A 25,991-nucleotide genomic window follows, 5' to 3' on the forward strand; every position below is an offset into this window, starting at 1 on the left:
TGTTGAAACAAAACTCTGTGTAGAGAAACTAGCTTCCACATCCTAGCAACAGCTCACTTACTTCAAACCAAACAAAATACAGAAAAACAGCAATTATGAATCCCAGTGTACCTGTGATAATGGTAACTGCTAATCAACTCAAGGGCAAGTTCACGGAGAAATCTCTCCTTTTATCAACCCAAACTTTTACCATAGTAAAACCCACCTAGGTCACTGCAAGGTAAGGACTCCCGTCTGTGATTCTTTTTTTGTTTTTTAAATAGGACATGTTAATAGAAAATAAATAATAGTTTCCATCTTCCTAGGGAAAATTCCTTCTGAAATCAACAATAATGTAAGGGTTTTGGAAGGGGAAAATGCCTCAAGCTACAAGTCAAATTGATTTTGATTTAAATGCATCTAAATCTCCATTTCCACACTGTCTTTGTTTCCAGCTGTATACTCAAATCATGGCTTTCCTTTTGTACTTAAGACCTGACAACTATTTAGATTTGAAAACCAGGGAGAAAGTCTTGGAAGTCAGAAAGTCTTGAAATATTTCTTTAAGTGTGTTAGAAAGCAACTTATAAGTAAAACAATTCCTAAATACATATTATGGTTTAATGTACTCCCAGGACCTTCAAACTGCTTTGTACTAGGGAACCTTTTATCCAATTCACTGAAAACATAGCTTAGGAAGGTAAAAATCAAGGACATGGCTCGAAGTCAAACAGATCACTCTTTGAGTTTCTTAGTCATTTACTGATAGAAGAACCTTCTGAGAGTCACCAGAAATGGCACGTCATAAAATAAGGATTTATTAACTGTATCGCATATTCTTTAACTTTCTGAAATCTTTTTTCCTGAGGTGGGATAGAAAGCTGTAAGCTTACAGATACCGCAAAGGCACTTGGTTGAAAAGATATCCTTTTAAAGGAAAGGTGTAACGGAGGAGGACAGCTATGCCACACTTAAAAAGATTTATTCATTATAAACAAGACTTCAGAAAACTGCTCATAAAAGATATCTGCCTGTTTTAACCTTTATAAACCACTTAATTCTTAACTTTGGACTTTTCTCTAAGACCTATTGTCTCAAAGAGTTTGTCTTGTTTCATTTAGTGTACTTTCGAAAAGATTGGTTTTGGGTTCACAGCAAAACTGAGCAGAGGCATGAAGCTCCCCAGTGGTCTTTGTCTTCACATGTCCGGCCTGCCCCCTCACGATCAACCCTGTGTTTCAGAGGCAGCCATTCATGAGACACACTGGCACATCACTATGTCCCAAGTTCGGATTCCACATTACAATTCACTTTTGTTATCCTACATCCTGTGGCATTTGACAAACATATAAGTGAGATCATACTTAACAGTGTCATTATCTTAACAAGCCTCTGATTTCCTTATTTATCCCTACCCCCTCCAAGGAATCCCACTTTTACAAAGCAGTTTTCAAAACAGCATTACTAAGCAAAGACATCCTCCCATTTGGGACAAACACCTAAAATAGTTTTTATATAAAAAACTCAATAACTTCAGTGTGTGTTCATCAACAGAAGACTGCACATCAGATATTTTCTAAGTGGCAAGCACAGGTAACCAAAAAACGTGCTAAAAGAATAAATATCCAGAGACTACACACGGACAGACCCATGGCTCCAGCTGTATATGTAGCAGAGGATGGTCTTGTTGGGTACCAATGGGAGGAGAAGCCCTTGGTCCTGCCAAGGCTGGAATGTCAGGCTGGGTGAGTGGATAAGTGGGGGAACACACTCAAAGAAGGGGAGGGGGATCGGATAGGGGGGTTGTGGACAGGAAACCGGGTAAGGGGATAACATTTGAAATGTAAATAAAAAAATCCAATTAAAAAACATAAATATCAAAAGAGACTAGAAAGTATCTTATATTTCCTGTTCCTTCCTTCCCTTCTGGGTGTTGATTTTAATCAGAAGGGACCAAGGAACTGCTTCCTATGTTCAAATTTTTATTGATCAACAGCTTCCTAACCTCATACCTTACATTTTGCATACGATTTGAAAAACTCATTTCTGGCACAAAATAGAGAGTCCCTTTTGGAAGATGAACTGCAGCTGCAAAGCTGCAGGAGAAGAAAGTTTTCTCAACTTGTCTTTCTTCTGCACAACTTCCTTCCTTATTTGATAAATGACCACTGACTTAAATTTACTTCAAAGTAAACAGGCGCAATTCCCGAGAACAAGACCTTTAAGGTCGAATGTTACAATAGAATGTGACGTCAGCGTTCTTTTGAGTCATAGTCTGATCCCCACCCCTTTCTCCCAGGCGACCTGAGACATAATCTCCGAGTTCCTCAGGTAGGGCCTTTAGCCTGGACACCAGGAACAGCCATGAGGGTGTTCCGCAGGCGGGGCCGCTGAGCACCTGCAATGACCACTGTTTGCGGCTGGGTGCCGAACAGCATTTTCTTTGAGAACTCACTCCGCAAGGAGACAGTGTTTTGGCACTCAAGCCATAAGTGAAACACACACACACACACACTCCCCCAAAAGTCATCACTTCAGAAGTTATCATCAGGCGTGGGTGTGAAGGAAGTGTCACCAGTCAACAGTCACTTTAGAGAGCCTGGGGCAGCCAGGCTGCCTGAGTGGAGGATGTCAAAGCCACATCACTGAATCACACAGGCTCTCCAGAGCGCAGCTTCCCCCAGGCAGGAAGCGGTGTCAGCCACTACCTCGCCTAGACTTCACCCAGGCTTTGGGGGAAGGCGTGGCCGAATGGTTTTTCGAAAAGTTTCAGGCGCAGCGACAGCAAGTCGCAGGGTCCAGCCCCGCAGCGACTGTCACCCAAGGGAACGGGGTCCGCCGAGTCATCCTCCAGCCACACCCACAGGGTCTGATCCTTGAACCTTGGCCAGCCCCCGCGCTCAGGTGAGGCGACCACGCCCGCCTTTCGCTCCACTCACCTTCTTCATTTTGGTTTCCAGGTCCATGCTGGGCGTCGGATGGGCTCAGTCCCGCGTCCCGGATCTCCGCTGCGGGAACTCCAGCGCCGCGGCCGCTGCCGCAGCTACTCACCCTGTGCCCTCGAACTTCCGCAGCCCGGTTCGGCAGCGGCTGGGACCTGGAACAAAGAGGCCCTGGTAGCCAATGGCAGCGGTACAGCGCCGGGTATCGGCCAATCAGCGCGCGCCGCACGCACCTTCGCAGCCTGAGCGTGCCGCTAGCAAGGTGAGGGGCGGGGCCTCGAGGGGGCGGGGCCCTGCGGAGTTTCCCTGTGAGCAGGGACTTAGTTTCTTCAAAGCCTAGCACCGGACGTGTGTAGGGAAGCCTTTCCTCTCGGCTAGGGCCAGACTTTACTTTTCGGTGATTGTACTTGTGTGTCCGAGGAATTTTCATGCAGGCCAAGAGGAGTGATCCTCCCAGTACTAACTTCTTGGCTGATTTCAGAGGCAAAGAGAAGTCTTGGAACTCCTTAGGCATCCAAGGAACGAGCACTGGGCCCTGGTTTCACTATTGGTGAAGATGTCCATTTCTCAAACGCTTTTCTCCAGAGTCCTGAACACTGCCAAGGAATCTTCTCTCACATCCTCAATGCCAACGAAGGCTACTACTACATTGTTTTGTGAGCACTCAACACCAAAACATGAGGCTCACAGGCACTACTGCAGAAGTAGGTGGTGTCCTTGTTTGGGAAACAGAATTGCTTTGGGCCTACTAAGTGGAGTAAGACGAGGCTGCTTTTGCTTCTTGTGTAATCTAGTTTCAAACTCTGGTCTCACAGAAGCCTGGGCCACCAAGAACCCAAGCTATTCTTTCTTTCAGTAGCTATTGCTATTGGATTATCGGGGCCTGGAGGACCCTAGGGATTCATTTACTCACACATCTTGCAGGGATCTGTAGGGCTTGGTACAGAGCTTGTGTCCCAGTAAATTTTCCAGGATGTGAAACTGAGGAAAAGAAGCTTTTGATTTAGGTAAATAAGCGTGTTCTTTTGGAGGAAAGAAGTTAAATTATCTGTCTCTCTGTGAGCACTTGTGAGAGCAGGTTTGCTTAGAGCCCAAAATAGGTTGGATCTTCAGGGGTTGGAGTTCCAGGCCACTGTGAGCCTCTTGACTTGGGGTTTGGGAACTGAAATGAGGTCCTCTGCAAGAGCAGCAGGAGCTCTTAACAACAGACCCACCTCTCCAGCCTCAAGCAATTTTCTTCCTTCCGTGTTCCTACAATATAGAAAATGTTAATGGCTAGGTATCAGGTGGCCTCCTAATCCCACATCTACATATGCATATGTATGTCTTACTATATGTGCTCGTGATATTAAAAATAAAATTTCCATATAATGCAGATACTCGGGTCCAGATGTCGTTTCATTTTACTTCTGAACATTTGGTAACTAAAACACTCCAAGGTTCGCTTTAGCCAACACTTTTCCTTGATAACTTGTTAGTACCGCTTAACAGAGCATTGCTTTAACACAAGTTAATGGAATGATCAAAATGGCTTTTTATAATTTTTGTTTTTCATTCAATTGGAATAAAGTAATCTGAGGCATTTTCCCAAACCACTCAACAGATTTGGGCCTACTGAGTCTGCCCAGTGAAAGTGTTAATTGGATGAGGTCTAGCAATGATAACATTTCTGCTTTTCCAGAAAGCCTAACAGAAAGGAGATGCTCATGAAATCAGTTTAAAATAGCCATTAAGCAAATGTTGTAACATAAGCCTGCCCCCCTTTTTTTTATGAAATAACAGAGATGACACCAAGAAAAATGATATGGAACTGATATTGTTTGTTTTGTGTGTATGCGTGTTTTGTTTTCCCATTAAATTTTATCTTCCTCCTTGTCTTCCTTGCAAGCCCTCCCCATATCACTTAGTGTGAGTAGTGTTAGGAAGGACAGACATCGAAATTCTGTGGATTCTAACTAGAGTTTCCATCCTGCCAATTACAGATTATTGTCAATCATTTGTAGATAATTTATTAAAAAAATGAAACCGGGTAGATCAATATTTGAGAATTGGAGTGAAGTCTGTTATCAAGATAAGTGTTAAACAGCAGAGATGTCAAGAGCTAGAACTGGCATGGTTTGATGACTGGATATCGCCAATGGTAGACAGATGCAAGCATTTCTAGAATGATCATCTCCAGAAGATTTAGGGGAGAAAGGAATCTATGGGACAGGGCAGGGTTTTCTATAGCTGCGCATTTGTCTCTGCAGAGGAAGACAGGTAATAGGTATAGTTTTGAATATCTTGGCCTTGAAATCGGGATGCTGAAACACCACACTGTAACATTTAGAGATTAGGCCTGTGCTGGAATGGTGATTTGGGGAAGTTACCTTCCCACTGGACTAATCGAAAGCCATGAATGGGAACGAGAACAACTTGGAGGATAGTAAACTAGAAGATCTGGATGACAACCAGCAAGCCAGGCTGAGCAGGACCAGCATGGAAGAAGGGAAGTGAAAAGCTTGTCAAAAGAGGAGAAAAGACCAAGGTGAAGGAGTCAAAGGCATATAGCGAACAAAGGAGCTTCGGGGAGGGTTACGCACGGCGTGAAATAAGAGATGCGCTTAGCAGAAGTCATTGATAACTTTTAGGGAGTGTGTGGTTGGTGAATTGTGAGGCTCATTCTACTTAACAGTTGGAGCTTCCTTTGTGCCTACTGGAGTCCTGTGGTTAATGTTTGACTTGGCTCCACACCAAAACTCATGGAAAAATCGGCCAAACACATGACCTTCTCCGGCAGAGGAGAAATCAATCAAGTAATGACATCAATGTTTTGTTTGAATGTCTTTATCCTTAGAAAAATAAGCAAATATGCTAGATTTTACACACGTACACATACACACACTAAAAGTTCTTTATGTAGACTAATAGGTGTTACAATAATAATATGCATTTTTTGGCACTTAAGTATAGGCAGTGGGTTATCTAATTACAGCCTCAGATGAGAGAAGGGAGTGACCCCTTCCTGGACCTCTGTGCTGTCATGGACACTGAGCAGTGTAGACAGGCCTATGGAGTTTCGTCTGTTCTTAAGTTGTGTGTAGATGAGCAGTGCCGTTTACAGACAGAGAGGTTGACTTGTAGGAACAGTGAGGTTCTATCGATAGAGGGAGCATAAGCAAGGTCAGGGGAGGGGGTGGTGTGGGCGTTTCCCAAAACTTCTCAGAAGAATATTCCTTGGCTGAAGATTAATAAGTGTTGTTTAACACTATTTTTCTTAATTCTTCAAACATAAAATGTTTGAACATAAAATGTATTTTTGAAAATATTCAAATATCCATGCTCTCTTCCCCAGCCCCTCCCATTTCCATCACCCCTAACCCTCTCCAAAGAGTCTGCTTTGTGATTTCCAGCTAGTTTTGGGAGTAGAACTCTGGCATGTGCTAGGCCTACACCTATCTCCTTAAAGATACTTTCCTCTCCCAGAAACTATCAAATGCCAATAGCCCCTCAGCCAGTGGTGGGATGTGTACCCATCTCCCATCTTCCAATGCTGGGATTTTGTCTAGCTGAAGCTTGTGTCGCAATTAAATCCTTTTGGATTGTCAGTAACAGAAACCCAGGTGAGACAGTTTGATAAGTTAACAACAAGATGGCAGTATATGATCAGGAGACAAGTGTCCTGCAGAACTCAACAGGTAAAATGTATCTCGGAGTAGATACGGGCACTACATGACCCCAAATATCCAAAGCACTGCTCCTCTCCGGGGACACACAGACTCTTGTCTCACTGCTTCCCCTACACCAGCATTAGTGCTTTTCCTCCTTCAACTGTCATCTACACATCCTGATACCTCAGAAGGCACTCTCGGCTCTCATGTTGATATCGTCTCTGCTCAAACAAAAGACCTAGAAATGGGTTTCCAAACCAGGCAATAGACTGGAGGAGTACTGACTTGGAGGAGTCCTGACTTGGAGGAGTTCGGACCTCTAGTCAAATCCACTTGGGCTGATGCCAAGTGCAGAGGCCTCCTCGGGACACACAAACTAAAGCCCAGAGTGAGTGATAGGACAGATTTCACAGAAAGGAAAGATGGAGAAACTTCCAGACACCTCCCAAGGCAAACCAGTGGAAGGGGAGGTTGAATAAATCATCCAAGCTGAATCCACATGAATTAGGTTGAGGGATAAATGAAGAGGCGGTGATGGGGCTGGAGAATTAGAAGGACCTGCTGGTGATGTTAAAGAGGAGGCAATGTTGGACTGAGGAGGCAAAGAGATCTGTTAGAATCTGTTAGGACGCCTCACATCTTAGGATTGTGCGGATTGCAGCTGTATAGACCTTACATCTTTCCTCTGTACAAGATGGAAGAGGACAAGGAAGTGAGCTTAAGACAGGCAATGAGTTCAGTTTTCTATGTAATGAATTTACAAGGCAAATAGAATCTGTTCTAGTAATGAGTGGGAAGGTCTGGGGCTGAAGATACAGAAGATATGAACACAGGCCTATGTGCACAAATGCACACACACACACACACACACACACACACACACACACGGGGTTGAACAGACAGAACAGTGATTCAGAGCACTTGCTGCTTTCAGAGGACTTGAATTTGGATCCAACAGCTGTGTACAACTACTCCACACATGTGTACGTATAATAAAAGATGTTTCAAACACACCATAAATATGAAAAGATAATATCGGAAGGTTTTCCATATTAGATGAGGTGAGATTTCAAGGTAAATATGACTACATCTTTGTCTTCAGTTGTTAATATAAGCCTCCTTAGAGAAGATAATCATTGCTTAGCGCTTGTCACAAGAATGCTTATGGGAGCCTGGCATGGCTATTATGACTCACTCGAAGCCTGGATAACATTACAGACCGCCCTAGAGGACACATTCTTCAGTGAGGAACCGGGATCAGTCTATCTCAGAACAAATCATCATGTAGAATGCTTTTTAAACTGTCCAAACGCTAGACCTTGACTTGTGAGGAATGGATGAGCCACATCTAGATTTATCACAGCTGCAAAACTATGATACTCACCAATTTCTCTAACAGTTACATCATAGGAAAAAAGAGGACTTGGAGTTGTATATCCAATACTGTCGTGATCATGGAAAAACAAAACAAAACAAAAAAAAAAATCATACCACGCACAGAGAAGGGTCATGAGAGAACTATAGAGAAGTCAGCAGTGATTTGTCTTTGGCTGGGGACTCCAAGGTGATTCTTCCTTCATTTAAAGACATATTCCATGATGTTTGTGATGTACTCCTTAAGGTAAAAACCTTGTCTTAATAAGATAGGATCTAAAGCATTTGAATAAGACAAGCCAGCAGCCGGGGAAGTCCTAATCTATTTGAAAACATACATTAACAAACCTAGTGTAAAAAGAGATCACCGAGTTGGGAAAGTCCAGGGCAATCTACAGTAAAAGCAGGTGAGAAATTATTTCATAAACAAAAAAAGTCTAGAGATGAGGCCACAGTACCAAGAGGCACAGAGCAAATATGAGCTTCTCTGCAGTAGGGAAGGGAAGAAATGGTGGAGCTGTGCTGGTGGACAGTTAACCGGAATGTTCTCTGGTTAATTTCTATGAAAAACTCAGGCCAGTTTGTTTGTTTGTTTGTTTGTTTGTTTCCCAGGCAGTTGACATTTTGAGGGGTTGAAGGCACCTAGCCCACATACTGTCTCAAAACAGATGGTTGGGACCCAGAACAACTTTTTATTTATTTACTTATTTATTTATTTTCTGTTTAAAGATCCACGATAAGAAACTACTTCCTGAGAGGTCAATGGTGAGCACAGAAGCCATGAATAAAAAAAAAAAAAAAAATGTCCTGTTTGATTGCTGCTAACTGCATGTGGCTATTTAAATTTTAATTAAAATATTTAAATAGTGTTAACACGTTTATGTCTTATCCTTCTGGTAACACTAACCATACTGCATGTGCTCAGAGGGGAAATCCCCCAAACACAGCTCAATTTCTCAAGATTTTATAAAAACTAAAACTAGGTTCTATGATGTTGAAAGAAATCTAAACCTTGCCTGATTGCAAGCACAAAATGAGTAATTCATGAAAATGAGGGGCAGTAAATCCTGGGGTGGGGGCAGAAATCATACAAAGTTATCAGAAAAGGAAGAGGAGGAAGAACAGGATATCAGGAAAATATTCCTACAGATAATGAGGGAAGATCAAAAAATTGTGTCCACGACACAAAACAAGACAGTGAGCTGTTTTAATTTGAAAGAGTTTTTACCAGTTTCTGCCTGTGCGTGGAGTTGAACCAGTCCCACAGCAATCTGTACTCAAATCTAGTGGGGGAGAGAACTAGACTCTCAGAAGTGCAGATAATCCTGAGAGCTCAGGTGAGACCACCACTTCTGCTCACATTCCTAGCCCAAGAAGAACCTGCCTCTGAACACAGGAACCTAGGGGCAGTCAGGGAAAGGATCCTTCCAGTCTCTGCCAGCACTCAGAGCTGAAAGCCAGTCGCTAGGAGCTCTGAAACACCTGAGAGCAGAGGTAAGACCACCACTTCTGCTCTGACGGACCTACCTGTAGCTCTCAGGACATACAAATCCAGGAGCAGTCTGGGACAGGACCCTTCCAGTTTCTGCCTGTGCCCAAGGCTAACCCAGTCCCACAAATTTCTGTACCCAAATCCTGCTGGAAGAAAGAAAATCTCCAGAAGTACTGACACACAGGCTTACAGGAGGGTCAAGCCACTGCTAGAGACAGCAAGACAAGCTAATACCAGAGACAACCAGATGGGGAAAGGCAAGCACTGGAACCTAAGCAACAGAAACCAAGACTACTTGGCATCATCAGAGCACAGTTCTCCCATCAAAGCAAATACTAGCTATCCCAACACACCTGAAAAGCAAGATTTGGATTTAAAATCACATCTCATGATCATGATAGAAGACTTCAAGAAGGACATAAATAATTCCCTTAAAGAAATACAGGACAACATAGGTAAACAAGTAGAAATCCTTAAAGAGGAAACACAAAAAAAATTACAGGAAAACACAACCAAACAGGAGAAGGAATTGAACAAAACAATCCAGGATCTAAAAATGGAATTAGAAACAGTAAAGAAATCACAAAGAGAGATAACCCTGGGGATAGAAAACCTAGGAAAGAGATCAGGAGTCATGGACAAAAGCATTACCAACAGAATACAAGAGATAGAAGAGAGAATCTCAGGGGCAGAAGATACCATAGAAAATATTGACACAACCATCAAAGGTAATGTAAAACATACAAAGCTCCTAACCCAAAACATCCAGGAAATCCAGGACACAATGAGAAGATCAAACCTAAGGATAAATATATTGGACCAGAAAAGAAATTCCTCCTATGACATAATAGTCAAAACACCAAACAAAACAAAGAAAGAATATTAAAAACAGTAAGGGTAAAAGGCCAAGTAACATATGAAGGCAGACCTATTAGAATTACACCAAACTTCTCACCAGAGACTATGAAAGCCAGAAGATCCTGGGCAGATGTCATACAGACCCTAAGAGAACACAAGTGCCAGCCCAGGCTACTATATCCAGCAAAACTCTCAATTAACATAGTTAAAGAAACCAAGATTTTCCATGACAAAACCAAATTTACACATTATCTTTCCACAAATCCAGCCCTACAAATGATAATAGATGGAAAACTCCAACACAAGGAGGGAAACTATACCCTAAAAAAAGCAAGAAAGTAATCTTCTTGCAACAAACCTAAAAGAAGAGAGCCACACAAACATAATTCCACCTCTAACAACAAAAATAACAGGAAAGAACAATCACTAATCTTTAATATCTCTTAATATCAATGGATGCCATTCCCCAATAAAAAGACATAAAATAACAGACTGGCTATGTAAAGAGGACCCAGCATTTTGCTGCATACAGGAAACACACTTCAGTGACAAAGACAGACACTACCTCAGAGTAAAAGGCTAGAAAACAATTTTCCACACGAATGGTCCCAAGAAACAAGCTTGAGTAGCCATTCTAATATCAAATAAAATGAACTTTCAGCCAAAAGTCATCATAAAAGATAAGAAAGGACAACACTTCCTATTCATCAAAGGAAAAATCCACCAAGATGGACCCTCAATCATGAATATCTATGCTTCAAATGCAAGGATATGTATGTTCATAGAGGAAGCCTTACTAAAGCTCAAAGCGCACATTGCACCTCACACAATAATAGCAGGAGACTTCAATACCCCACTCTCATCAAATGACCAATCGTGGACACAGAAACAAAACAGAGACACAGAGAAACTAACAAGTTATGATTTAACAGCTATTGATAGAACATTTCATCCTAAAACAAAAGACTATACCTTCCTCTCAGCACCTCATGGTACCTTCTCCAAAACTGACAATATAATCAGTCACAAAACAGGCCTCAACAGATACCAGAAGATTGAAATGATCCATGCATTCTATCTGTTCAACAAGGACTAAGGCTGGTCTTCAATACAAAGAAAAATGACAGAAAGTCCACATATTTATGGAACTTGAACAAAGCTCTACTCAATGAGATTTTGGTCAAGGAAGAAATAATGAAATTAAAGACTTTTTAAATTTTAATGAAAATGAAGACACAACATACCAAAACTTATGGGACACAATGAAAGCAGTGTTAAGAGGAAAACTGGTGGCTCTGAGTGCCTCCAAAAAGAAACTGGAAAGAGCATACACTAGCAGCTTGACAGCACACCTAAAAGCTCTAGAACAAAAGGAAGCAAATACACCTTATGCTCTAAGATCAAGAATTGACAAATGGGACCTCATTAAATTGCAAAGCTTATATAAGGCAAAAGACACTGTCAATGGTACAAAATAGCAACCAACAGGTTGAGAAGAGATCTTAACCAATCCTACATCTGATAGAGGCCTAATATCCAATATATACAAAGAGCTCTAGAAGTTAGACTCCAGAGGGTCAAATAACCCTGTTAAAAAATAGGGTACAGAGCTAAAGAATTCTAAGCCGAGGAATATTGAATGGCTGAGAAGTACCTAAAGAAATGTTCAACATCCTTAGTTATCAGGGAAATGCAAGTCAAAACAATCCTGAGATTCTACCTCACACCAGTCAGAGTGGCTAAGATCAAAAACCCAGGTGACAACAGATGCTGGCAAGGATGTGGAGAAAAAGGAACACTCCTCCATTGTTAGTGGGATTGCAAGCTGGTACAACTACTCTGGAAATCAGTGTGGTGATTCCTCCAAAAATTGGATATAGTACTACCTGAGGACATAGGAATATCACTTCTGGGCACATACCCAAAAGATACTCCTACATATAACAAGGACACATGCTCCACTATGTTCATAGCAGCCTTATTTATAATAGCCAGAAGCTGGAAAGAACCCAGATGCCCTTCAACAGAGGAATGAATACAGAAAATGTGGTATATCTACACATAGGAGTACTATTCAGCTATTAAAAACATTGACTTCATGAAATTCATAGGCAAATGGCTAGAACTAGTAAATATCATCCTGAGTGAGGTAACCCAATCACAAAAAAATCACACATGTTGTGCACTGCCTGATAAGTAGATTTTAGCCCAAAAGTTCAGATTACCCAAGATACAATCCACAGACCACATGAAGCTCAAGAAAAAGGACGACCAAAGTGCAGATGCTTCAGTCCTTCTTAAAAGGGGGAAAATATTCATAGGAGGAAATAGGAAGACAAAGTTTGGAGCAGAGACTGAAGGAAAGACCATCCAGAGACTGCCCCACCCTGTGATGCAGCCACCAAATCCAGATAATATTGCTAATGCCAAGAAGTACATGCTGACAGGAGCCTGATATAGCTGTTTCCTGAAAGACTCTGCCAGAGCATGACAAAGAGGCAGATGCTAACAGCCAACCATTGACCTGAGAACGGGTACCCCAGTGGAGGAGTTAGAAAAAAGATTGAAGAAGCTGAAGGGGCTTGCAACCCCTAAAAACAATACCAACCCACCAGAGGTTTCAGGGACTAAACTACCAGCCAAAGACTATACATGGACTGACACGTGGCTTTAGCTGCATAAGTAGCAGAGGATGGCCTTGTTGGGCACCAATGGGAGGAGAAGCCTGTCAAGGCTGGACCCTCCAGTGTAAGGGAATGTCAGGGTAGGGAGACAGGAAAAGGGGGGTTTTTGGGTATGAGAACACCCTGATAGAAGAAGGGGGATGAGGGATGGGATAGGGGTTTATGGACAGGAAACTGGGAAAACAGATGATATTTGAAATGTAAATAAAAAGTGCCCAATAAAAAAAGAGTCTTTTCATTTACCTGCATATTTAGCTTACGGTGATAGGATGGATATTGATGTACAATGTAAATGGGGAGTCAGAAGATGACCTTTTGATGTCATCTCCTATATATATGGGACTGAGCTCAGGCCCTGAGGCTTAGCATTAGGTGTCCTTTCCTGCTGAGCCATCTTCCCAGCCAGTGACCTGTCGTTGCAAATAAGATCTAAGAAATTAAAAGCTTGATATATATGAGACATGAATTATGATTATAAAGCCTGAGTGATAAGACTCAGGAAAGAATTAAAGATAAGTGATGCTATATAAGTGAGAGATAATGTGAAAAGATCACAAGAATTATAAAAACCTATAGATCTAAACACTGTGGAGAGTCATCGGAACACAGAGTGCTCAAGTATGAGGCAAGCGCTGCGTTACTGAGCTGGGTTTCAGCTCTTTTACTATTATTGCAAGACCAGATCTTGCTCACAGTGGCCTTCAACTTACTCTGGAGTCCAGAGAGACTTCAAGTGTGTTATTCTCCTGCTTCTGCCTTCCAAGAAGCTGGAGTTGCCAAAGTTACAGACCTGTGGCACCAAGCCCAGGCAAAAAAACAAAAATGTATGTAAAAATAAATTTTTAAAAGGCTAGAGTATTCTAGAGAGATTAAGAGATACTGAAAAAAAAAATACAAGCTGAAGGGTGTTGGTAATAATCTGAATCCCAGGAAAGGAACCAAACCTAAAGAACAAATGTCCCAAACAGTAAATCAAGAACATTTGACTGAATAATAACAATGATAATGTGATTTGAGACTAGATGTTGGACTAGTACAATAAATAACTGAAAACATCAACTGAGAAAAACCAGCACAAAGATACATCCAGGGAAGAAAGCATTGTTGAACAGTGGGGAAAATAAATCCTTTGAGTATCTGGATAGTTTGAAAAAGCATTTGATTTATAGGCCAGTGGAAACTATGATCACTTTATTCTACAACGACCCTCAAGAGCTGAAGAAAATAAAGAGATGTTGAAGCAAGCTCTTGTGAACTCAGTGTGGCTATGAATTTTCTAGCATAAAGGAGTAGACCTGGGTGGTGGTTCCACCTGGTAATCTGAGTTCAATCCCTAAAACCCATATAAATTCAAAAAGAGATCAATTATGCATGCGCACACGCACGCACGCACGCACGGACACACACACACACACACACACACACACACATCAAGGACAAGGCAGAAAGAAACAAAGAAAAACTTTTACTATCACCCAAGAACTTGGAAAAAAGTTTTACGAGCTGTCTGAGAAATCTGCACAGCATGTGTTGCTAACAACCAAGTTGTTGACATGTTGACATAAAGAGAAAAGCATAAACAATCCAATTTCCAAGACCAACTGATGAGAAACGAAGTGTACATTACTGACCTGACAATATGGAACTACAACATATAGAACTGAACATATAGAATACAGCATAACAGAATATTTAATATTTATTTTGTTGATAGTATTAGCACCAATCTGTTATTGTATGTGCAACATATAATAAAATAAGTAGTTATGGGAGAGTCTAATTTATTATTCACTGTAACTTTAAGAAATGAGATTCTATCAATGTACAGATTAAAAAAGAAAAGGTAAACCAGTGTCCTAAAACTAAAATAGTTTAGCATTTGACCATTACTCAACTGTCTAACTTACCTAAATTTACTAGGTGCATTGCCACAAAGGGCTTACAAATAATAACCAACTAGTAATAAATATCCCTAGCATGCAAATCATAAGTTTGAAATAAAAATTTTCAGTAAATTAAACCTGAAAACTTGGGGAAATGACTAAACCAAGCAGAAAAAAGATCCAGGATAAGCTGAGGACATTTCAGAGAAGAGAGATCCGAGAAGACCTCCTTGGGTCATTCAAAAAGAGGGCAGCAGTAGACGGCTAGAGAGATGGCTTAGAGAGAAGAACGTTTGTTCAGCAGCTCTAAGGACCAGTGTTCAGATCATAGCCTTCAGCTAAGAAACTGGGAGTCACCACGAATTCTTACAGAATTCCAGGTCTGAGCAGAGGGGAAACAGCAGGAGTCCAGGGACTTGTGGTTTCTAGCTAAGCTGAAAATGGGAGCCCCAAGTTCAGGGGTGAAATCCTGCCTCAAAGAAGTAGACAAAGAATGCTAGAGAAGAATACCACATACCTCTGTGTGGGTGCATGGTGCATGTATTCCCATGTGAAGACAAACTCATGCAAAATACACACATATACATAGAACATAAATACACTAGAAACAAAATCGGAAGCCAGTTGAAAGCATCTTCCACGGGTCAAAAGTGTTCAATTTGACCCTTAATAATGATATTAATTATAGTAGATTGAAATCCATCTAATATTTTCAGCCCATGAATCCATAATATATAGATTAATAATATTATTCATAATAATATTATCACACATATTATTCGTGTGTGTGTGTATTATCTAGATGAACCACCTTAAGAGAATGCTAGAGAATCCAATAATCATTTAAAGAAATAAGTAAAGACAAGGAATTCAAGATTTATCCAGTTTTTCTGCAAAACTAAATATTAAAAAGTGTGTCTGAAGTATCTGAACTAATACTGAAGGGGCAGAATATCATCTCATAACATGCAGCTAGTAAAGTGCATCTCACTCCCAGTTATCACCAAGAAAGAGATAAATCAGTTATGTGTGAAACACCCTCTAGGGGCTCCCAGAAGAATAACACCTAAATCTGGTCTCGTCTTCCTTTACAGCTTCCGTTTGGTAGTAAATAACTTGGGTACAAGAAAATATTGTCCTGAGCAAATGTCAAACCAGCAAAATCTTGATCAAATAACCCAGGGTTTCAATGAAAAAAAAATTACAAAGAAAAAAAAAAAGGTAGGAGAACCTACGGATTCAAAAACTTAAGACAGCATTTCACTTATTCATGATGTACTATTCTAAGATGGTTATACTGTATGGGAACACATGCCTAGTGCCATCTGCAGCCCTTGTGCACAAGAACATAGGAGCAGTAGGGGCAGGACCCTTCTGGTTGCTGCCCTCACAGAGAGCTGAAAGTCAGCCACCAGGAGGAGCAAATATGCACCTGAGAGCAGAACACTCAGTTCCCATAACTGGCTGAAAGAAAACAGGAAAACAAGTCTACAGGAGTGCTAGCACACAGGCCCAGAGGAAGGTCAAGCCACCATTAGAAACAGCAAGAACAGCTAACACCAGAGACAACCCGATGGCGAGATGTAAGTGCAGGAACCCAAGCAACAGAAACCAAGACCACTTGGCATCATCAGAGCCCAGTTCTCCTACCAAAGCAAACACTGGATATCCAAACACACCAGAAAAGCAAGATCTAGATTTAAAAATCACATTTTATCATGATGATGGAGGACTTTAAGAAGGTCACAAATAACTCCCTTAAGGAAATACAGGAGAACACAAGTAAACAAGTAGAAGCCCTTAAAAAGGAAACACAAAAATCCCTTAAAGAACTACTGGAAAAAACAACCAACCAGGAGAAGGAAATGAACAAAACCATCAACAAGTTAAAAACAATAGAAACAATAAAGAAAGCACAAAGGACAACAACCCTGTAGATAGAAAACCTAGGGGGTTGGGGATTTAGCTCAGTGGTAGAGCACCTGCCTAGCAAGTGCAAGGCCTTGGGTTCGGTCCCCAGCTCCGGGGGAAAAAAAAGAAAACCTAGGGGGGCTGGAGAGATGGTTCAGGGGTTGAGAGCACCGACTGCTCTTCCAGAGGTCCTGAGTTCAATTCCCAGCAAACACATGTCACAACCATCTGTAATGGAACCCAATGTCTGTTCTGATGTGTCTGAAGACAGTTACAGTGTACTCATATACTTAAATAAATATCAAAAACCTAGGGAAGAGATCAGGAGTCACAGATGCGAGCATCACCAACAGAATGTATGGGAACACATAGGTGAGCTGTGAAACTCTAAAGGAAAATGCATGTTTACCATTGCCGTAAAAATGAGGGTCACGACTGTTTGTGGGAGCAAGAGTTGGTGACGAATAGGTTAAATCAGAAAGATAGGATTCCTTTAGTGCCTGCTGTACTCCCCAGAAAGATGGCAGCAGGTAGTGGGGACCACTGAGACAGAATATAATGACAAGTGCCAGTTATGTCTATTCACTGATCTATACTGATGTACCCTTTGCTTGACGTACCGTATATTTGATGATTCCATGTGTGCATTTCCAAAGTGTTTCTAGTCTACTTTTTTCAAAATGTGTCTGTCTTATGACCAAATAAAACTCCTGCATCCAACTATAAATCCAAGCTGTTTAGATGACACAAGTTCATTTGATTTGTGTGTGACTTGTTTGTTTCTGTTCGATGTCACACACCTTTAATCCTAACCCTTAGAAGGCAGAGACATATGGATCTCTGAGTTCAAGACCAGCCTGGTCCAAAGATCAAGTTGTAGGACAGCCCCAGCTACACAAAGAAACACTGTCTCAAAAACCCAAAAGACTACGAACAAGTAACCATGACAAAACAAAAACAAAAACACTGTTTCTATTTTATGTGCGAGCTTTGTGGGTTTTTGGGGGGGGGAGTTATGGGCGTGTGTGCCACTGTGTGCTGGTGGAGGTCAAAGGACAATTTCCAAGAATCTGTTCTCTCTTGGAGGTTAAACTCAGGTCATCAGGTTTGGCGGCAGACAGATTTATACAATGAGTAATCTCTCCAGGGCCTAATAACTCACTAAATGATTAAGTACATACCCAAAACTTAAATAACACAGAATGGAGTGTGTTAGTTTGTACTAAGATTGTCAGAATAAAGGATTACAAATCGGGTAGCTTAAAATAACACAAATGATTTTTTTCAGTTCTGTGAACTAACTGGCAATGCAAATATCGAAGTAGTAAAAGGACTGTCCTTTCTCTGACGACTCCAGGAAGAAGTTGTCCCTTAGGCTTCCTGGTCATGGCTATTTGTTGGGAATCCCTGTCATTCCCTGGCATTCCTCCAACTTGCTCCTCCCCCATCCTGCGGTCATCTTCTCTTTGTGCATGCTTATGGTCAAATCTTTTTCCTCTCTTTATAAACAAACGAGTCATTGGCCTTAAGGCCCACCCACATTTGTATGACCTCATCATAACTAAGTATATCTGAGAAGTCTATTTCCAGATAAGGTCACGTTCTGAAGTTCTGGGTGGTTACAAACGTTGGAGGTTGCTATTTGACCTACTGCAAGTGAACCGGCTGCTATTTGGTACGATAATATGCAGGCCAGACAAAACAAAGCTCAAAATAAAAAAAAATGATTGGCTCTGTTTCACATTGTCCTACAGCATAATCACACCCTGGAAGAATTCCCATTCTTCCCATCAGAGCTAACTTAAGCTTCAGGAGAGCTGGTTTCTTGTTCTTACATTCTAGATGCAATGAATTTTCATTCCCTGAAGTTTTGTGTCAGTGTTTGGTTATTTTTTTTTCCTTACATGTTGTTATCTATGACAATCTTCCATTGAGGAATCATTTGAGATTTTCTTTATGAAAAGCAGTTCATTTGGAGGATGAAATATTTGGGATGCCATAGGAAATGATCTATCTTCCTCTTTGGCTGGAATTGAAGCCTACAGCAACGACCTGCCCTTTTTTTTTTTAATTTATTTCAGAGAAAACATTAATCAGTTTGCTTTGAAACGGTTGACATTTATTGTAGAGGACTGTCCTTTGTACAGTAGAATGTTTAATAGCACGTTTGAAGTCAACTTAGCAGATGCCGGTAGCATGATACTCTAGTTATGACAGCTAAACATGTCTTCAGACACTGCCGAGCGCCTCTGTGAAACAGAATCATTTCTCATTGAGAAACATTGTTGTACAGGAGACCAAAATCTTTTCTCTACTTTCCTATTACCAATTCCCTTCAAGCATCAGATTTAAACAACCAACAACTTCTGTTTTGCTTCCAAGCATTCAGTAAGGGGAAAGGATGTCTTGTCTGTATGCAGCACGAGCTCTATTGAGATCTTGCACAAGGACTCTGCTTGACTGGCAAGTGATGTCTGAGGGCTGGTTCCTCAGGGGTTGCTAGAGTTTCTTCACATCTTGCTGGCTGGGTTTCAAAAGAAATTACCACGAGTAAGCGAAGTGGACTTCATGATGTACTTATGGTCTGTTTCCCCCTCCCCATATTGCCTCGTCTCTCCTGTTTTGTTGTTTGAGATGTTCATAGAGATCTGCCCATGTTTCAGGGGAGAAGACAAAGTGCCCTGCCTCAGTCTGATGACTGTCACTGTGAAGGAATAGGAGAAATGTGACCTTCCGCCACCTCAACTGTAAACACGGAAGCTCCCATTCCTCCCGAATGTCAAATACAGTGACATTTACGTTCTAAGTTCCTTACATTTCCGAACCTCGAATCCCAACATGTGACATCTAAGTCAAGTCTGGGCGTAGATGGTCCTCCTCTGGTGTGGTTAATTAGCTGTGGCTCTTGGAATGTGATTATTCCTGATCTGATAGGCACTGAATTAAAATGGAAAGTCATCTGTCCTTCACACACACACACACACACACACACACACACACACACACACACACACACACACGCTCGCGCGCATGCGCACGCGCAACACAATTCTATAATCTGCTTGCAAGAGTAGGTACAATAATCGCTGCTCTGTAGCAGTTCTGAAACCCAGCAGGCAGTAGGCCCCTTCTTAATTAGCACCTCTTACTGCATTTTAGATAGTGTTCTTCAGGGTATTGGCCCAAACTTCCGAGCATTTTTGTTTTAATTGGAAAAAAAATATGTTCTCATGGTTTTCCCTCCCCCAACTCCTCCCAACTCCTCCACTCTTTCTCACCCACCCACCTACCCAACTCTAGGACCTTGCTAAAACAAAAAGCAGGCAGTAAATAAATAAATAAATAAATAAATAAGAAAAAAGATATAAAACAAAACCCATAAAGCACAGCATCAGAAAATCACAATATACAAGAAAAAGAACAATAAGACAAACAATAAAAGTGCGCAAACAAAGGAATATGCCCCCAAAATTTCTAGGAAAGTGCCACTGTGTCCATTTTGTGTTGGACGTTTACTACTGGGCATGGGGTAGTGCAGTGGAGAAAACTAATCGTTCCTTCGCAGGCAGCTGTCCACTGGAGATAGCTTTTTGGTTAGGAATGGGAACTGTTGTCTGCTTCCCCATCTCAGCCCTCAGACCAGTCTGCATTAACCTTTGTGGGCCCCGCACATGCTGTCTGTGAGCTCATACGGGCATCAGTCCCGCTGTGTCTGGAAGACACTTCACAAGACAATGTTGATATTTCTCAAGGCCCAACAATAGTTTCCTCTAGACCCATAACCAGACTCAGGGCAAAGCAAGCCCATAGAGGGGAGGTAGAAAGTGTAGTCCGTGAGGAAATGTTCTACACTACTAAGGAGCTTAATGAGTTTGCTAATTCATTCGAGCAGAAGTCTGGGGAATATGTGTGGGAATGGATTTTAAGGGTGGGATAATGGTGGAAGGAACATAAAACTAGATCAGGCTGAGTTTATTGATATGAGCCCTCTGAGTGGAGATTCTAGGTTTAATATGGAAGCTCACACAGTTAAAAAAAGGTGTCAGAAGTTTGTTTGAATGGTTGGCTGAAGCATTTATCAAACGATGGCTACTGAAAAGGAGTTGGAGATCCCTGATATCCCTTGGCTTAGTGTTGACAAAGGGATTTTAAGGCTCAGGGAAAGTGCAATGCTAGAGTGGATATGTTGTGTAAAACCTACTCCTCCACCATGGGGAGGCCCAGAAGATATGCCCTTCAGAAATCCTATAAGACGCAAACTGGTGAGAGGGGCACCAGCACATTTGAAGGGTTCTGTTCTTGCCTTTTTCTTTGTTCCAGACCTTAGGGTTGGAGATGCTGCTGCTCAATTGGATGAATTAAATGCAATGGGTTCAGTTGGGCCCCGAGGTAGCAAGGGCCAGGTGGCAGCATTGAATCGCCAGAGACAATCGTAATTATTATAGTGGACGGTGTAGATAAAATGTTTATATTGACATAGCTCATAATGGTCAGCACAGAAGAGGTGAAATTTACAATGGCATGACTTGTTTGGACCTTTGGTACTGGCTAATCAGTCATGGTGTCTCTAGGCATGAAATAGATAAGAAGTCTACTGCCTATCTGTTTGATCTGTATAAGCAGAGATATTCTCAAACAAATGAAAGAAAGGTTACATTGAATCGTGGCAAAAGGCAATCTTGGCCAGTGAATCAGTTTCCAGACTTGAGCCACTTTGCAGACCCAGAACCCCTTGAATGAAGGGATGGCCAGGTTCCCCTGAGGAAGGATCTTGATAAAACACCTAAAAGTTTTGCTGTTAGCCTTTCTCCAGTTCTTCCCCAGAGGGACCTATGGCCTTTTATGAGGGTAACTGTATACTGGGGGAAAGGGAAATAATCAGACTTTCTGGGGTCTATTGGATACTGGTTCTGAATTGACGCTGATCTTAGGAAACCCCAAGAAACATTATGACTCTCCAGTTAAAGTAAGGGCTTATGGAGGACAGGTGATTAGTGGAGTTTTGACTGATGTCCGACTCACAGTAGGTCCAGTAGATCCCTGAACACATCCTGTTCAGTATAGTTGGGATAGTTATACTTAGAAGTTGGCAGAATTCTGACATTGGTTGCCTGATCTGTGGAGTGAGGGCTGTTATGGTTGGAAAGGCTAAATGGAAGCCTTTAGAGTTGCCTTTGCCAAAGAAAATAGTGAATCAAAAACAGTATCATGTGGCTTCCTGGAGGAATCAGCAACCATGGTGGCTCAATTAATGAGATCACTATCAAGGACTTGAAAATAAATAATTTAAAAAAAAAGGATCATATCCCTGGAAGGACTGCAGAAATCAGTGTCACCACCAAGGACTTGAAAGATGCAGGGGTGGTGGTTCCCACCACATCTCCCTTTAACTCTCCTATCTGGCCAGTGCAGAAGACAGATGGATCATGGAGAATGACAGTTGACTATGGAAAACCAAATCAGGTTGTAACCCCAATTGCAGCTGCTGTACCAGATGTAGTTTCATTACTTGAGCAAATTCAGATATCTCCTGCTACCTAGTATGCAGCTATTGATCTAGCAAATGTCTTCTTCTCAGTACCTGTCCATAAGGACCAATAGAAGCAATCTGCTTCCCGTTGGCAAGGCCAGCAGTATACCTTTACAATTTTGCCTCGAGGATATATTAACTCTCCTGCCCAGTGTCATAACCTAGAAGGTATCTCGACCGTCTGTTGCTTCTACAGAATATCACACTGGTGCCCTAAATTGACGACATTATGCTGATTAGACCAAGTGATCAGGAGGTAGTAACCACTCTGGACTCATTGGTAACACATATGGGTATCAGAAGATGGGAAATAAATCCCAAAATTCAAGGATTGTTTATCTCAGTGAAATTCCTAGGAGTCTAGTGGTATGGGCCTGCAGAGATATTCCTTCTAAAGTGAAAGATAAGTAATTAAACCCGGCCCCTTCCACCACCAAGAAAGAAGCACGACTTTTAGTGGGTCTATTTGGATTCTGGAGCCAGCACATTCCACACCTGGGTGTGTTACTCAGGCCCATTTACCAAGTGACTCAGAAAGCTGCTAGCTTGGTGTGGGGCCTGGAACAGGAGGAGCTCTTCAACAGGTCCTGGCTGCTGTGCAGCCTGCTCTACCCGTGGACCATATGATCCAGGCGACCTGATGGTACTTGAAGTGTCAGTGGCAGATGGAGATGCTGTTTGGAGCCTCTGTGGTAGGTGAATCACAGAAGAGAACTAGAGATTTTGGAGCAAAGCTCTACCATCCTCTGCAGACAACTATTTTCCCTTTGAAAAACAGCTCCTGGCCTGCTATTGGGCCTTAGTGGAAACTGAACATTTGACAATAGGACACCAAGTTACCATGCAACCGGAACTGCCCATCATGAGCTGGGTGTTGTCAGACCCTTCAAGTCATAAAGTAAGATGTGTACAGCAGCAGTCAAATGGAAATGGTATATACATGATCAGGCCTGGGCAGGTCCTGAAGGCACAAGCAAGTTACATGAAGAAGTTGCTCAAATGCCTATGGTCTCTACTCCTGTTACAATGCTATCTGCTGCCAAGCATGTGCCTATAGCCTCATGGGGTGTTCCCTGTGATCGGCTGACTGAAGAAGAGAAGACTAGGACCTGGTTTACTGATGACTCTGCACATTATGTGGGCACCACCGAGAAGTGGACAGCTGCAGCCTTGCAACCCCTTTCCAGGACAACCCTGAGAGATACAGGTGAAGGAAAGTCTTCACAGTGGGCAGAACTTCAGGCAGTACCCATGGTATTACAGTCTGTTTGGAAGAAGAAATGGACAGATATATGATTGTTCACTGACTCAAGGGCTATAGCCAATGGATTGGCTGGATGGTCCGGGACTTGGAGAGATCATGATTGGAATCTTGGTGAGAAAGACATCTGGGGAAGAAGTGTGTGGCTAGATCTCTCCAAATGGGCAAAGGGGGTGAAGATATTTGTGTCCCATGTAAATGCTCATCAAAAGGCGACTTCAGCCAAGGAGGAGTTCAGTAATAAAGTGGATAGGATGACCCTTTCTGTGGACAGTCTGCCTCTTTCCCCAGCCATCCCTGTCATTGCTCAATGGGCACATGAACAAATTGGCTATGGTGGCAGAGATGGAGGTTATGCTTGGGTTCAACAACACGGATTGCCACTCACCAAGGCTGACCTGGCTACAGCTGCTGCTAAACGCCAGATCTGCCAACAGCACTGGTTGTTGGCACTGAGCCCCAGATATGGCACCATTCCTCGAGGTGACCAACCAGCAACCTGGTGGCAGGTTGACTACATTGGACCACTTCATCCGTGGAAAGGACAACATTTTGTTCTTGCTGGAGTAGATACCTGTTCTGGTTATGGATTTGCCTTTCCAGGAAGTAATGCCTCTGCCAGAACCACCATTCATGGACTTACAGAATGCCTTATCCATCATCATGGTATTTCACACAGTATTGCTTCAGATCAAGGAACTCATTTCACAGCCAGAGAAGTGCTACAGTGGGCCTATGATTATGGAAGCCACTGGTCTTACCATGTTCCCCATCATCCTGAAGCAGCTGGTCTGATAGAAAGATGGAATGACCTTTTGAAGACGCAGTTACAGTGCCAATTAGGTGGCAGCAGCATGGAGGGCTAGGGCAGAGTTCTTCAGAAGGCAGTATATGCTTTGCATCAGTATCTGATATATAGTACAGTTTCTCCCATAGCCAGAATCCATGGGTGCAGGAATCAAGGGATGGGAAAGGGGATAGTTCCACTCACTATGGCTCCTAGTGACCCTCTAGGAAAATTTTTGCTTCCTGTCTCCACAACTAGGTTCTGCTGGCCTAGAAGTTTTGGTTCCAGATAGGGGAGTGCTCCTACCAGGAGCCACAAGAAGCATCCCATTGAACTGGAAGCTCAGACTCCCCCACCCCTGGTCATTCTTGGCTTCTAATGCCCTGAAACCAACAGGCTAAGAAAGGAATAGCAGTGTTAGGAGGGGTGATAGATCCAGATTACCATGGGGAAATTGGATTGCCTCTCCACAATGGAGGTAAGAAAGATTATGTCTGGAGTGTAGGAGATCCCTTAGTCTCTTAGTACTACCATGTCCTGTGATTAAAGTCAATGGGAAACTACAATAGCTTAATCCAAGCAGGATGACTAAGGACACAACACAGACCCATCAGGAATGAAGGTATGGGTCACTCCTACAGGAAAAGAGCTAAGACCTGCTGAGGTGCTTGCAAAGGGTGGAGGAAATACAGAATGTGTAGTAGAGGAAGGTAGTGATAAATAACAGCTAAGGCCACCAGTTGCAGAAACAAATGGATTATAAAGTTAGATATGAATGTACACCTTGACTTTTAATCTGGGGCACACCTTTGCTGAGATTTACATAAGACATTGGAAGAAGGAAGAGTCTCTCTTTTTTTGCCTGCCTGCCTACCTCGTGGGACTGAGCCACTGATAGATCTTTGAACTTCCATACACAGTTGCTGCTGATCATTGTTGGAGAGTTGGACTAAAGACGATAAGTCATCAACCAATTCTCTTACTATACAGAGACTATCCATAAGTTCTGTGACTCTAGAGAACCCTAAGACACACTCTTCCACTAAAAATGGCAAAATCTTCCCTGTCTGTTCTCACAGTGGCTATGGGAAAGGACAATGGAGGTGGCCAGCTTCCTGATACTCTGGCTCAACATGGCACCGAGGAAGTTCTGTGAGAGGCGACCAGATGGAAGGAGGAAGAAAGGGTCTCACCACCCTAGTCTCCTTTCCTCCTGACCTTGCTATTCAGAGCCCGAAGTCATTTTCTAATTCCTAACTTAAAGGCATTTGCGATAAGGAAATACTGAGCGTAAGAAACAGTACAAAATTCCAAAACAACAAAAAATAAAAACAAACAAACAACAACAACAAAAACTAAATGTGGTGGCTAATAACGTATTTTTCCTCCAGTGAAATGAGCCAATTCAAGCCAGATTTGAGTATATAAAGGCAGGTTTTTGGGAAGCTGCACTCAGGCAGGTTCACTAATCCAAGGAAGAAGACCAGGGGAGTACCCACTGGGAGGAAGGGGGAAGTGAGGGAAGGGGATGAGAAAGAGAGAAAACTCATGTATGGGGTGGGAAGAAACTCTGAATGTCTGTATTATATAGGGAAGAGATTTTGGGGGGAGAAGCCCAGCCCATAGGCTGGAAAGTTCAG

At 42.2% G+C, this 25,991-nt stretch overlaps 1 protein-coding gene and 1 pseudogene across 1 annotated transcript in view; one reads left to right on the forward strand and one right to left on the reverse strand.

Moving 5' to 3' along the window:
• Positions 1-3,080, reverse strand: part of Tes (testin LIM domain protein) — a 37,991-nt gene extending 34,911 nt beyond the window's left edge. The window contains exon 1 of the mRNA XM_032906925.1: positions 2,919-3,080. Within this exon, the coding sequence (XP_032762816.1) occupies positions 2,919-2,945 (27 nt within the window). The 5' untranslated portion in view covers positions 2,946-3,080. The remainder of the gene's footprint in view (positions 1-2,918) is intronic.
• On the forward strand, positions 2,958-25,114 carry LOC116904440 (annotated as a pseudogene).
• The last annotated feature ends 877 nt before the right edge of the window (positions 25,115-25,991 follow it).

Source organism: Rattus rattus, chromosome 6, assembly GCF_011064425.1.
Source record: "Rattus rattus isolate New Zealand chromosome 6, Rrattus_CSIRO_v1, whole genome shotgun sequence".
Lineage (NCBI taxonomy): Eukaryota > Metazoa > Chordata > Mammalia > Rodentia > Muridae > Rattus > Rattus rattus.